General features: G+C 40.1%; 2 protein-coding genes across 2 annotated transcripts in view; one reads left to right on the top strand and one right to left on the bottom strand.

The window, feature by feature from the left end:
• Positions 1-995: 995 nt before the first annotated feature.
• On the bottom strand, positions 996-3,542 carry LOC109482798 (ribonuclease P protein subunit p20-like). Its single transcript, XM_019785636.1, has one exon. It carries the CDS (start codon positions 3,518-3,520, stop codon positions 3,071-3,073), a length of 450 nt encoding a protein of 149 aa, XP_019641195.1. The 5' UTR covers positions 3,521-3,542; the 3' UTR covers positions 996-3,070.
• Positions 3,543-3,771: 229 nt separating this feature from the next.
• LOC109482791 (eIF-2-alpha kinase GCN2-like) overlaps positions 3,772-14,830 on the top strand; it is a 37,485-nt gene continuing 26,426 nt past the window's right edge. The window contains exons 1-16 of the mRNA XM_019785628.1: positions 3,772-4,038; positions 4,445-4,563; positions 5,220-5,322; positions 5,823-5,996; positions 6,437-6,529; positions 7,000-7,167; positions 7,597-7,744; positions 9,239-9,387; positions 9,798-9,908; positions 10,510-10,662; positions 11,033-11,097; positions 11,387-11,492; positions 11,934-12,034; positions 12,483-12,607; positions 13,321-13,469; positions 13,981-14,114. Coding sequence (XP_019641187.1) covers positions 3,928-4,038; positions 4,445-4,563; positions 5,220-5,322; positions 5,823-5,996; positions 6,437-6,529; positions 7,000-7,167; positions 7,597-7,744; positions 9,239-9,387; positions 9,798-9,908; positions 10,510-10,662; positions 11,033-11,097; positions 11,387-11,492; positions 11,934-12,034; positions 12,483-12,607; positions 13,321-13,469; positions 13,981-14,114 — 2,009 coding nt within the window. The 5' untranslated portion in view covers positions 3,772-3,927. The remainder of the gene's footprint in view (positions 4,039-4,444; positions 4,564-5,219; positions 5,323-5,822; positions 5,997-6,436; positions 6,530-6,999; positions 7,168-7,596; positions 7,745-9,238; positions 9,388-9,797; positions 9,909-10,509; positions 10,663-11,032; positions 11,098-11,386; positions 11,493-11,933; positions 12,035-12,482; positions 12,608-13,320; positions 13,470-13,980; positions 14,115-14,830) is intronic.

Here is a 14,830-nt window from a genome sequence, read left to right as displayed (position 1 = left end):
GTAACTTTTTGTTTAAAAATAGACACCAATGGGGTAGCGTGGTGTATTCTGGGATAGTTTTGAGGGTATTTGGAGAGTTTGTCCTGGATTCGATGCGTTTTAAGACTTGCGCGCAAAATGGGCATTTAATTGTATACTGTAAAATAATATGCATTTTTCACTTCCAATAATAAATGCCTGTCGAAATATAGCACCTCCTTCTGGAGGTTAGTACTCCTTTAAATAGTATTTGATAACACCAAATTGTACTACAAAGCACTTGTTTTCCATACTGTAGATGCTTAAACATTTCAGGTGCTACTAATTATATGTGTTGTACAGCCAACAAAATTTTAATGGAGAAAAAATACAAAAAAGTTATTATGTGTCAGGTTTTACCAAATGAAAGATAAAATTCCACTATTGACGACTTTATAGCTCATGTTACAAAATAAGAGAGAAATTATACATAGGTTTATTTATTGATTAAGAAATTTATCCGTGTCCATTGAAATGTGTATTGTAGATAGCTTTTCAAGTGTAATCAATTTTAGATCAATATAGTACATAGAAGACAAGATAAGACATAGTTGAAGACCGTACAACTGTCTGGCAACAACTTAAGATGTACAACACTTCAGGAATAGAAATAGTATCTTAAGTAACCTGAAGTAAAAACCGTAGTGACCACTGAGCACTCATGTTAGAATGGGCAGATTCAAGTTCACTTGATGTAAATTTGTACTGTTGAAAGTTGTATGTACTGTAAAGACATCCAATGCAATTTCATGGCGGCAAAACAAAAAATATTCTGGATGAGAAAGTCTGTCTGATATTGACATTTACTGCCATTTCTTACAGCACATTTTCATCATCATTTCATACTTCATTTGAAACAGCTTATTTTATTATTTGGCACTACCAATAAATTGCAAGAACCAGCCTACAATACGAAATAAGCATTGCATTTTTGCCTGAGATATCAGTATGCTATGGAGAAGGGTGGATTCAAAAACAAATGGCCAGAAAATTGACTTGAAACATCCAGTTTTGCTGCCCTGAAATCGCTTTGGGTGCCTTAAAAAGTAAGACGTATACTTCATTATAGACACATTGCTGTACATGTATATTGTAATTACCTTGTAAGTGTTCGCTATTCCAGTTAAACACTGGTAAAGTGCCAAATGATTGATGGATTCCCATGTTCCCTTGAAAACAATTCATAGCTCAACTATTATCCGTCCACTTTTTTTTAATGCAAACGTTTTCTGTCCACTATTAGCTCCAGTATTTAAAAGAAAAAAATTGGTTTTGGCAAAAATAAAAAAAAAGCCATACACTGCAACAGGTTTCGTGGGGTAGAGATAGAATTCACAAGCATATCAACTTCTGTAGCATTCTGTTCTTCCACAACAATTGTAATGATTTGTTAGCCTCTGCCAGGCTAAGGGAGGCGTCTGGGAAGAGTAGAAATTTGAAAAAAGAAAAGTACTGAACTGTACTCTGTAGCGGACCAACTCCCCTGGCATGTTATCTCTCTCTATTTGGCTAATTTCTACTCTTTCCAGTCGCCTCCTGAAGCATGGTAGAGGCTAATAATTTGTGCCCAATGAAGCTAGCCTGGGTACCATCCTCCGTACTTACTGCTGGCTCTATTTGCTATCACCGTTGCAGATTAGCCTCCAACAGGCCTTCGCAAGGGAGTTAGGATAGTAGAATTTGAACGGCAAAAATAGTGTCCAAACTCCCCTGGCCAATTATTCTCAGCTAAATATGGAGCTGGCAGTAACTATGGAGGATGGCACCCAGGTTACAATAAATCCACTCAGGAATTTTTTTCTAGAAATATTTGCACCACTGTAGATACTACTAGAATATATTTTTTATCAATACTTGTGTTCAATTCTAGCAATTAACATACCCAGTATACAATGCACTTTTCATGGCATTTTCTACCCAGGTGTTGTGAACTGAAAGTGTGGAACATTAATTCAGTGCTCAATGATGTTGTTATGCCACTTGTTACTCCCTAAGATGCAATAAAGAACAAATTGAAGTATCTGAACCAATCGCTAGGTTTTCACATTCTTTTTATTCTGGTGTAGTCATGCAACTTGTGTTACAACCAGTTGTGTACTTCTTATAACTTTGACAGCCAAGAACCCATTTTCTAGATGTTTTTGCATTTTTTTCATAAAGAACACACTAATACATGTACCAGCAGGTACACGTCTATCAAGAAAATTAGAACTTCATTTGACCTACTGCTCCTCAACTCCTATCTCCCAGTGAAATGACAAGACATAAGACAGGATGTTAATCTTGAGAAAATTTATTATGGTAGAACTAGAAGTCAGAATGAATCCTGGTTTTCCTCGTCATAATTTTCAAATACACTACATCATGTTTACCTTACTTGGTCTAGGCTAATAACTGCTCTGTTTATCTTTACTCAAAAACGCACTTATATATACATGTGGGGTGACCAGCCCGTTCTGCAACTTGCTACATAATGTAATTCAATTCCACTGTCTGTTTCAGCACCAGTTACCATGGTGACAGCTGTCTGGCTTCATCAGGTGCTGCACATATGTTACCAGGTGCTGCACATGCAGCTAGATTTATCATGTAGCCTGGAATCCATCCCTCCGGTTCTAGTTGGCGGTTGCCGGTTCTAGTAGTCTGACTGCTGTCCGTAGCTTGACAGTTGTAGGGATGGATTCCAGGCTATCTATCAGGTGCTGCACATATAGCAGGGTCTATCAGGTGCTGCACATACAGCTGGGTTTATCAGGTGCTGCACATACAGCCGGGTTTATCAGGTGCTGCACATACAGCCGGGTTTATCAGGTGCTGCACATAATACAGCTGGGTTTATCATGATCAGGTGCTGCACATAATACAGCTGGGTTTATTATGATCAGGTGCTGCAAATAATACAGCTGGGTTTATCAGGTGCTGCACATACATCTGAGTTTATCAGGTGCTGCACATACAGCTGAGTTTATCAGGTGCTGCACATACAGCTGAGTTTATCAGGTGCTGTACATACAGCTGAGTTTATCAGGTGCTGTACATACAGCTGGATTTATCAGGAGCTGAGTCTGAAAACCCGGATGTGTACAGCTGAATTGTTTCTTGACTGGACCTCTGAGGACACGTCGTCATTCTCTGGATACAAGTCGTCGATCAGTTCCACCGTGGACGTGTTGGTGGACACTTCGATAGTCCCCAGTCCCCTCGCCTTCAGCTGCAGCGCTATGTTGATGGCCCGGTTGATGGCATGGCCCAGCCCGTGGATGAACACCTCGTTCGAACCCGCATCCAGAATCCTCTGAGCCCGCTCCAACTGGCCTTTGAAGTTGGACTGCATGTTGACGTAGATGTCGTTCTTCCGCTTGGGAAGCTTCCGCGGGAGCCTCTTGCGTAGTTGGTACTCCTCTTCGTCCATGGGTGGGACAGTATCCGCGGATTTCTCGCCAGATTTCTTGTCTTTTTTGTTAGAAACGGAATCGCCCACCCTCTTGCTAGTCGCCTCCATGATTTTGCTGCTCAACTTTGACCCACAGTGGAAGTTACCATTCTGTACGTGGGGCTACCAACTTGTATTGTCATACTACATATTAAACGCTTCAAAACAAATTACTTCTAATATGTATAAAAAAAGTCATCTTTTTTTTGGTTACTTCAATATATAAATTACTGGATTCATATATTCTTTAGCTTCTAACTAGAATTGTTAGATCTAGTAAAATCACTTCCCCTATAATTCGAAGAGAAGTGAACTATTCGTAACAAACATGGCTACGGGCGGAAGGTTTGCACGAATGTTTTCGAGTTATTTTTCGCAAAAATGACCGAAGATGTCCATTTAGGACCTTCTAGAATCAGTAGGGCCGTAGCTGTACACACGGAAGCCCTGTATGAGCAGCTCCCGACGTCACAACGATGGCAGACGCGGAGGAGACGTACGAGGAGAGGCAGGAGAACGAGGTGGAACTTCTCTCCGCTGTTTACGTCGACGACTTCAAGGATTTGAGGGACCAAGATGCCTGGAAGGTCTGTATAGCTTCCGTCCTGTTTCGTCTCTCGCTACATTTTTTTGTGAAACCATTGACCAAATAGCGAGTCTGATGCTTATGAATTCATTTTATAGTCAAAAACAATCAGTAACATTTCCCCAAAACTTTCAGAAATCAAACGGTGGCTTTGAATCTGTTGAATATTTGAATCACTTTTAACTTTAAGTTTTATAATTTTTGACGAACGACTTTTAAACAATTTCTACAAATTATAGCAAAACGTTTTGAACTTTTTAAAAAGGTTATGTTTTTGGTAGTGTTCCTGTATGTCCGTAGGTCTGTCTTGAACAAATTTAGTTTACTTAGAAGGCTTGCATAGATTGACTTGATATATGGTACACAGTACAAATTAAATGTTTTAACACCTACCTTTTCCTCCCCAGATAAAGCGACCACCTGAAGTGTGTCTGACCCTGGTGCCTCAGCAGAGCATGCACGGTACAGGAGACGTGTACGCTAAAGTCGACCTGCTCATCAAATGTCCTCCTAACTACCCAGACGTGTAAGTCTCCAATATACTACTCATCTGTAACTTTTTGGTGACGCCCCAGGGGTGAGTCTATTAGTGTAATTAATAGTTAGTCTTTAGGAATTTCAAGTTAACTATTTTACAAAAAAAATTAATGTCTGTTATTTTCCACAAATGCCTAGTAAACACCTGTTTGTCCCCAGAAGTAAGTAGTCCCCAACGTGGGCCTCAGGGGCCTCTGTTTGCTCCAGTACTTTGCATAATAAATCTGGCAGATCAGCTGGTTTTAATCCCTTTAGAAGTAAGTCAAACTTTCACACCTCAGAAATCATAATCTGTTTAAAAAAGGCAAGAATTAACACTTCATTTTTCATGAATGGGATTACATTCATATTGCATACAATATGAGGGGGCCCACAAGCCCTTTTCCGTAGAGCGTAATCAGCCGTTTTAATTCTCAAAGAGCGTAATCGGCGCATTTTCCGTAGAGCATATTCGCCATTTTAATTCTATGTAATGCGTTGTAACCACTTGGAATTTATCGTAAAGCGTAATCGAGAAGTTTCCAAATTCAGCGGGACCCCCCCCCTTGCAGGCCCCCATATGATACATGTTTGAAATTCAAACATTATTTCATAAGCTCTTATCTTTCATCTTTTTTTCTCATTCTTCTCTTTTTCTGATTGTAGGGAACCAGAGCTAGATTTAAAGAACAGCAAAGGCCTTTCAGATGATAACCTACGACAGCTGAAACATGAACTGCATAAAATGGCTCAACAGAACTTGGGAGAAGTAAGTACCATACTGTACTAAAATAAATAAATACATGTATGTAGCTACATGTAGATCCAGCCTACAATACAAAACAAGCAACAGCTTTCTATCAGTGACATCACATGTTTGCTTCAATCAAAGTTGGTTGATTTAACTTACTGGTACTACATTTAAAAAATGACCATGAAATTGACTGTGAAAATACAGTTTACTGCCCTGAAATCACTTTTGGTGCCTATAATTATGGTGTAGTTGAATGCCGGATTGCCCAAAATGACAACACTCCATCAACAGATAGCATTTGTTTAGTTTTGCAAGACACCACATGTCAAAGTGTACAGTCTGATTATTACCCAAAGCTTTACACAATCTTCTGTGAATTTACCATGAAGTATTTCTGACTCTCCTATTATTTACCATAAAGTGTTGCTAAGATTCCCCCATGCAGACCCTCATTGTTATAATGCTAGAAAACCCAATTTACTACCTGTATTTTGTTTTGTCCATGTAAAACATAGGTGATGCTACTGGACCTAGCCCAGCACGTACAAACGTTCCTCCACGCTCACAACAAGCCTCCCCGAGGGTCCTTCTACGAGGAGATGATGTCCAACAAGCGCAGACAGGAGGAGAAGGTGGCCAGGGAGATACAGAAGAAACTGGAGGTGCAGAAGAGAATAGAGGAAAAGGAGGTATTCTATATTACAGTCCCCAGTGTGTCTATTTCAGTTTCCATGTGGTACAATGAAGGGGTGATAAAGTTTACACTAACAAGTTGTCTCCTCTCCAAAAGACACTAAAATTAGAATATACAATCATACATCAATGCTGTAAATAAACAATAATGATAACACTTAAAAAATACAAAAAGTTGAAAAGTACAAATATGTGTAGTTGAAACATTAATTGATAATCTACCAAGCACTTTTAGCAGAAATTATAACCTTCTCATGTGATGTGTTTCCATACAAATAGCACATCTGCAAAAAGATGTCCTTGTCCATGGATCATTGTTATTATCAAGCTCTCTTAATCTTCTCTATCACAACCAGTGGCAAAACAGCTCTTCAGTAAGCTAAAACTGGATCAAGATCACTTTGAAATTCCTTTTCTGTTTCTGACCCGTCTTTAGAGGAGGGAGCTGGAAGAAGAGATCACCAGAAGACAGGAGATGATCCGAGAGGAGATGAGGAAAAGAAGAAACCAGAAGATGGAGCAGGAAGATGTTAGTTGATTATTCTAGAATTGTCAATGATGTTTTAAATAATTGTTATATGTTGATGGCTAGACTTTTATGACTAGCAATATGTACAGAATTTATCTTGAGGTTGTTGTTGGAAGATTAAGCTTGTTTCATGCATACTACACTTTGATGACTTCATTTTTAAACCAACAGTTTTCTCCATTCAGACTTTTAACGTGTCATGATGTCAAAGCATTTCAAGAATATTTTTGTGGCAAAACAATGCTCACAAATTTTGTGACACCACCACAAAATACGTACTGCAAGAATGTAAACAAAGATTTGACAGGTTTTCAGATTTCAAACTGTGTAGTATGGCATCATATTTTAAACCTTCACTCCCAGAATGGCATCATGTAATGGGGTAGGATTGATTCATCTTACAAAAAAAGTAAACTTTAAGAAATGTCCCAATTGTGTTACATAATGTTGCTTTGAATAAACTATTACAGGAGAAAGGCAATGGAAGCAGTTCCTCAGAGCAGGCCAGCCCCAAGACAAGCTTGTCTGAGTCTCCGTCCACTGAGAGTCTGTCCCACAAGAGACAAGGGTCACCCATCAAGGAGACTCCAACTAGAACCAGGTCCCAGAGCGGAGGTCCTGACAGACAGCGGTCACAGGTGTGTTTACTCTTCCCATGGCCAGAACTGAACGGTTGAAACAATCCTTACATTCTGCAATTAGACTTTACAACAAGTCAATTTCATTGTGTTATTAATAAAGTCTACTGAGAAAGACCAAAGTGACTGGTCAAAAGCTCTAGGTGAGAACAGTTACCTTTTTGTATTGGAAGAAAGGTTTTACCTTAGTTTAAAGATGTAACTACCAACACCAACTTTTATGATCATAGTATAAGTCAATTTCATAGTGTCTCTATTAGGCTTGGTCCTTGGTTTTGAGTGTTGTTTCAATATTTGCAATCTTTATGTTCATAGATCTGCACAATTTAAATGTAAGAGTTCTGCTTCGTAACTTTAAGTGAATGAATGAATGAAATTGTAAGAAACAATTATATATAGTATTAAGATCTTTTTTAACCTATCAAAAAGGACCGCCAGACAATCGTCAGGAGACAGAGGTCCATCTCTGAGAGTAATTTAGAAGCCCCGGAGCATCAGAAGTACACAGGACCTCAGGTTATAGTCTTCACCACCAGAGGGGAGAGGGCTGTCAGTAAGGGAAGGTGTATTGGAACAGGCAAGTTTACCATTTCATCACACACTAATGCAATTTCAGGGTGTCATGACAAAAAATAGTCTGGATGAGGAAATCTGTCTGATATTAACATTTATTACCTTTTTTTAGCACAATTTCATCATGATTTTATTTTTGAAGTGTTTGAAGCATTTTTGGCTCATAGATACAATGTATTAAGTTATCAGTACGCTATAGGATAGGCAATCTGTATAGGCACTTGTCCATGGTGCTAAACACACCATCTACACAAAACTTAAGGACACTGGTGCACAACACATCTGAACAGGCACCTGTCCATAGTGCTGAACACACCATCTACACAAAACTAAAGTACACTGGTGCACAACACATCTGAACAGGCACCTGTCCATGGTGCTGAACACACCATCTACACAAACCTAAAGGAAACTGGTGCAGAACACAATCTGTACAGGCACCTGTCCATGGTGCTGAACACACCATCTACACAAAACTAAAGAATACTGGTGCACGCACAACACAATTTATACAGGCACCTGTCCATGGTGCTGAACACACCATCTACACAAACATACAGGACACTGGAGAACAACAAATCTGTACAGGCACCTGTCCATGGTGCTGAACACACCATCTACGCAGAACTAAAGAACACTGGTGCACAACACAATTTATACAGGCACCTGTCCATGGTGCTGAACACACCATCTACACAAACATACAGGACACTGGTGCACAACACAATCTGTACAGGCACATGTCCTTGGTGCTGAACACACCATCTACACAAAACTAAAGGGCACTGGTGCACAACACAATCTGTACAGGCACCTGTCCATGGTGCTGAACACACCATCCACACAAAACTAAAGGACACTGGTGCATAACACATCTGTACAGGCACCTGTCCATGGTGCTGAACACACCATCTACACAAACATACAGGACACTTGCGCACAATGTATCTTTACAGGCATCTGTCCACGGTGCTGAACACACCATCCACACAAAACTGAAGTTCAATGGTTTTGTTATATCAGTAATCTAATGATAATTTTTCCATACTTTACTTTGTATGCATGCTATGGTGGTTAATGATGATATACATATTTATGTTCATATTCATTTGGGGAGAATAATGAGTAAGATGATAAAGCCACAACAATTTAACCAATTGGTTCTCGGATTTACCTCTTTCATTTTTGGGGTATTTTATTAAAAAATCTAGGTTCTAAATCAACTCCAAAATACTTGTATTCTGGTACTAACAGTTGAAAAAAGACCCTGTCTTTCTAGTTGTCAATGCAGTACATTGATTTAAAGTTTAGAATTCTTTGTTTGAATTATAATCAGCCTGGTATCGGTACATTGACTGCTTTGCTCCTATTCCCTAGTGCCATTTGGGGCTAGGCCTAGGCCTGTTTTTTCCCCCTGTTGCTTCATATGTAAAATAAAACGAGAACCAACAAATCAAATCGGTGTGGCCTAATGAGAAACATATTCCACGTACCTTAGGTCCTAACAGCAGTGGCAGCCTGGTGTACGTGGGTATGGACAGCAGCTGTGGACAGGTGGTGGCTGTCAGGGAGTGGGTGCTGAAGTGGGCTCATGTCAGCAGGAAGCAGGCAGCTGAACACAAGGACATCGCCAGGTGTCTCAAACAGGTCAGACTGACAGCATTTTTTTCTATGAGTGGCTAGGTGAGGCAGTTTCTTTTTGCGGGGAGAGCTGTATCCATGAGAGGAGTTGTAACAGTATCCGCCCAGCTTTTGGCCCCAATCAAGGCCTTTCCCCCAAAATGAAACTGCCACACTTTTGCCGCTTTTAGACAAAAATCACTGCCAGCTAGAAAATCTGCACATTTAGCTATGTCTGTTAGGCTTAGCCATTAGAATGTAAGAAACTCAGATTTTAGAGGTCTCACCTAACTCTGGGTAGTGTAAATCTCCAAATGTTTGCATTGGTTTTATTTTCATGAGAAGTCAAGTGGACACTTGTTTCTTGTTGATGTAACTATATGTACTAAACTTCCTATTGCACAATGATCCATGTTTGTTGTCCGTTGCTTCCTTAGCTGTCCAGCTGTGAACAGGAGCTGCTGAGTTTACTGAAGCTGGACCACCCTGGACTGGTCAGGTACCTGGCCATGAAACACTCCCAACATCAGAACACCATCACAGTACAGGTCAGTTTCCCCTTACAGTGTGCTTACCAACCACTAAGCCCAGCCCAGAAAAAGAAACAAGAAACAGCCATGCCTTCAAATATCAGTGTTATCAACCTAGAACTGAGGTGTTCAAAAACTTGTGTTTTCCAAGAACTATCGTAGAGTGGAACTCGTTCCCACCAAGCACAGTTGGGGTATCATGACCAGAAAGCTTTAAACAGCTCCTGCAATTAAATGTGGAAAGATTGGGTGTAAAAGGTCGTTCAGTGTAATATAGCTAGCTGTCGCTGTGCCGCGTGGCTGTAAAGCTTGTGTGTAACTCTGAAGAGTATATCGGCTATACTAATACAGATATAGCCCCTACTGTTAGTGAGAAAGTATACCCAAAGTTGGCCATTGAATTCTGGTGGAAAGGGTCCTTAGGGGGGTTTCAAAAGTTTGATGTCCACAAAGTTTGCACTGCATATTCAAGTGTCAAACTTGAGATAAATTTACCAAAACCATTATCTGAGGAACAAGAAAACTTGCTTCTGGACCAGAGTTCTTTCTTTAACTGTAAATGAAGGAGTGCAGCAATTAAGAGTATTTTCTGTGATGAGTATGATATTTCTTTCCCCAGCTGTTGATGGAGTATGTTGGGGGAGGAAGCCTGGCCAGCTGTATCAGCAATGGCATCCCAGTGCACCTGTCAGTCCTGCACAGCTACACGGAGCAGCTGCTGGAGACACTGCAGCACCTGCACAACAAGTCAGTCGTGCACAAGGACCTCAGGGTATGTCGGTCAAAATAAACTTTTCTAAGTAAGCCAATTCATAGTTAAGCTGTTGATGTGCAGTGTAATGTATTGTAGGTAACAGTCATCAAATTTAAAGTTGAAAGCCTGTAAACAAAGCAATTTTGACATTTACACACATTTAGACATGCACAGTTGGAAACATGAACCCACTTAATAAATAGACACTGTTCTTGTAACATTTGTTTTGGTAGATGTAACCAATCTATAAATGATAACATGATTTCATCATTTACAGGTGTCTAATTGGCATTTGATATTGCAGTTTTCAGTAAAGCATTTGATCTGTTTTCCTTTACACACTTTTTGCAGCTATGTATGACTGACATGATTCTAACATCTCTCTCAGCCATCAAGTGTCTTCTTGGATAGTACAGGGCATCTGGCAGTAGCTGACTACAGTATAGAGAAACGGTAAATTATAGACATCTTCATATCTTAGTTGTTAATTGTAGCTTTAAGGATAAAATACTCATTGTAATACAGTATTATGACATACTTTTAAAAGGCTTATAAATTTTACAGAATCAAGTTAGAGAGTTTACAAAATTTAATACACGTGACTCAGTTTTTAGTGTGATCCATACTTCCTAAATTCTGAGTGGTGCAGGTGAAATTTGTCTGGTGCAGGTCATTTTCAATGTTATGCAGAAAAAAGGATTTTGAGCCTGACTAAGTGTGCGTGTGTGTTTTTACAATGAAGGTTTGGAGACCTGTACACAGCTGTGAACACTGGCCATGGGGGAGTCAGGTTCAGTGATGACAAGGTGCAGGCACGGCCCAGCAAGAGGGAAGACATCCTCAGACTGGTGAGTGTTCTTCAGAGTTCTTCTTCCCCTCCCCCTCTTTCTCTTACATCTGTGTTATCTGTTGCTTCTCTTTCTCTGCCTTTTTTGAAAAGTCGAATACCAGATTCGGACATTGGAAATGATGTGTTGGTACAATGTCTTTGTTTAGGGACACCAAATTTTTTCATCTTCTTTAACATCTTGCATTGAAATTTGTGTTTTCTTGGGTTGGGATGACATAGATAAAATACAACACATTGTATTCCGCATCATCCTCGGTTCCAGCGCTTCTGTAGGTCGGATCTCCTTCCAGCTTTCAGGCAATCCAAACTGTACCTCGTAGGCTGGTACCTCGGGTGATTCAGAATACACCAGTCTGTATTCTATAAGTTTGCAAGTACCTATATGTACATGTAGTTAACCATGATATTACATGCACAAAGTCTTAAACTATATTTACAGGGAATGCTGGTTCTGAGTTTGTACATGGGTGAAGAAGTTATGGAGTATCCCGTCAGGATTCCTTCTGACTTGCCTTCTGATTTTCAAGACTTTATTTCTAGGTAAGGAAAGGGGCCTGTAGATGAAAAAGTGTACAGTAGCCAAGATAGAAAATAAATTTTTATGATGTCAATATCTACAGTGTTGTGAAATATACTACCCTTCTATATAACTGTGTGGGACCACTAAACCCACAGACCCCCTGGCGTTAGTTTAATGTCTGAGTGGTAAAGCTGGTAGACATGAGATCGAGAGGTCAATGGTTTGATCCCTGACATTTCTAGCTAGACATTGTGTCCTTGGGAAAGGCACTTTGAATGACTTTCCTCACTCCACCCAGGTGTGATATACATACTACCTGACTTTGGTTGGGAAGGTAAAAGGCAGTAGAAGAAGAGGGATGGGCTCCGCCTTCCAATACCGTGCCCTAGACACAGTGGATCAACAACCCACTGCCCTTACAGCCTGAAAAAGGCCATGGGACTACCTTTACCTTTACTTTTTTTGTAGATGTTGTGAGACTGATGAGAGGGCCAGGTGGTCCACCCAGCAGCTACTGGACCATCCTTTCCTCAAACCCACCCTCACAGATGTCCTCACTCTGGCTGAGAACAACCAGGCTCCATCCAACCAAGGTCGGTTTGTCCACATATCAGGACATCAGGAATCAGAGATTTCAGACTTATGGGAGTGTATTAGGCAAATGTTTTGGAATTGTACTGTATGATAACAGGGAAAAATCAATTGAATTACTTCACATAACTCATATAATTTTAAGAAGTACCTTCCTTCCACAATTCAAGTTCCCGAATTCATAATTTATTGCAGGGAAACTCAATGCCAAATGACTCAACTCCCCAGGTCCCAGTGTGGACTCAACACATACACACAAACTATTAATCAACGTGACCAAAACAATACTTCCATCCTTTAAGTATTAAATGATTATGACTTGAGGTTGAAATTGCATTTCTTTGTATGATGCAAAAATAGCATTACCTAAAACCTTCAGGAATTATGGTTTATCATTTCAGTAAAATGTTTTGTGTTCCCATGTGATCATGCACATTTAGAATTTCAAAATTGTCTAAGGAATAGTTTCAGCAACAAAATTATTATGTTTAAAAACTGTGTTACATTGTTTTGTAAAGTAGAGTGGACTCATTCCCCAGCCAACCAACATCTATTGCACCAAATAAAACTTCTAAACAGGAACTATTTGGCTCTAGATGTGTCTTACTGAAGTGATGTGATAGATGTGGGATGGCTGGGGAATGATTTCACTCAGTATAAACTTATGTACGTGTATTATAAAGAATAAATATTGTCACAATGCTGGTTGTGTCAGGTGGACCAGGTGTGCAGGAGGAAGACTCCCCAGCCGACACCTCAGGTGTGGACCCATCAGACCTGTCCTGGCAGTCACGGTCACGCCTGCACAACGAGTTTGAGGAGCTGGAGTGGCTGGGGAAGGGAGGGTTTGGGGATGTCATTAAGGTGAGTTCCGACAGGGGGCGCTGCTGCTAGGTGTTACCATAGGAATGGATTTGTAGGGGGCCTTTGGTACTCAAGAGTGAAAAGGATCCTGAGACTAACAACTCACTACTGCTTTGTTTATTAACAAGGTCATCTGCCATATTGGAGCTGATGCTGAAATTCAAATGAATCAGTACTAGCCATTTGAATTCTGCATTGAATTTTAGTTTTCTACAGGCTTGGGTTAGAATTAAGATGGTATTTCATAATCAATATGCAAATTTTTTTCTGTAATCATGTCTCTATGTTGAATGAGGAACTCACAGTTTCTGAACATGTTTTAACAAAAGAAAACTTATATTTATGTAACGTATGTTGTGAAAATATTGCATCACTAATAGTATGTATTTTTAGCACTTTTTAATTCCATACAACAAGCTGTGTTGAATCAAGAAGTCATCATGTTTTGTTATTTGAAGTATCCTAAAACAGTTAATAGTCTGTGTTAATAAAAGGTAATGTGTGATTCTAGGTGAGGAACAAGCTGGATGGATGTGTGTACGCCATCAAACGTATCCCACTGGACCCCAAGAGTAAAGCCTTCAACAGGAAGATCACACGGGAGGTCAAACTTCTGTCCAGACTTAACCACGAGAATGTGGTCAGGTAACTTCATGCACATTAAATTTCCTCATAGTCTTGTTTGCCAAGGTTTGATAAGTGGAAGGGGCATCACTGGAAGGAAGGTGGGTAGTTGTTCTAGGTCTAACGGTTGAAGTGATCTTGTTACCTGCGACAATATGTTGTTGATTGCATCAGGAATAGCGTTGGCATTCGTTTTAGGGGTGCAAGCCGTTAATTTGAAGTGACAGATCCTTCATGCGTGTGTTCAGCATGTTTTTTATTCCTCGGTACCACTAGGCGGGATTGTCTTTTCGGAGGGCTTGCATCTTTTTCTTGTAGAACATTTTCTTAGCTTTCTTGATATTCCTTTGGATTTTGTTTCGTAACACGCCAGGCACTGTAGTGCTTGTTTGCAAACTCTTTTTGTCTCTGTTGTTCTTTATTTCAGGGGTTAGCCACGGTTTATCGTTATAGTGCATCTTAATTCTTCTGGTAGCTAGGGAAGTGCTCTTCAAGTTTGCTACGTATCTTGTCACAGAAGACGTCCGTCTTGGATTGTGTGTCAAGGCATTTAGTACATATTCCCAGCTGTATGTAGTGATTCATTGACCAAATGCCCTTGTCACGGTTTTGTTTGTGTGGTTGGTTGTCCTGGACTTCAGAATAATGACATTGTGGTCACTGTGTCCGATCGGTGGTAGAGAAGCAGGCGATTCATACAGGTGGGCTACATTAGTGATGTAAGCAGATAAGTGTAG

The sequence above is a fragment of the Branchiostoma belcheri genome, unplaced genomic scaffold (assembly GCF_001625305.1).
Source record: "Branchiostoma belcheri isolate BF01 breed outbred unplaced genomic scaffold, Haploidv18h27 scaffold60, whole genome shotgun sequence".
Taxonomy (NCBI): domain Eukaryota; kingdom Metazoa; phylum Chordata; class Leptocardii; order Amphioxiformes; family Branchiostomatidae; genus Branchiostoma; species Branchiostoma belcheri.
This window is presented reverse-complemented; position numbering and strand designations above follow the sequence as displayed.

What these genes read in the sequence shown, in the direction of transcription:
- LOC109482798 (XM_019785636.1), bottom strand. Translation starts at nt 3,520, where the DNA reads ATGGAGGCGACTAGCAAGAGGGTGGGCGATTCCGTTTCTAACAAAAAA.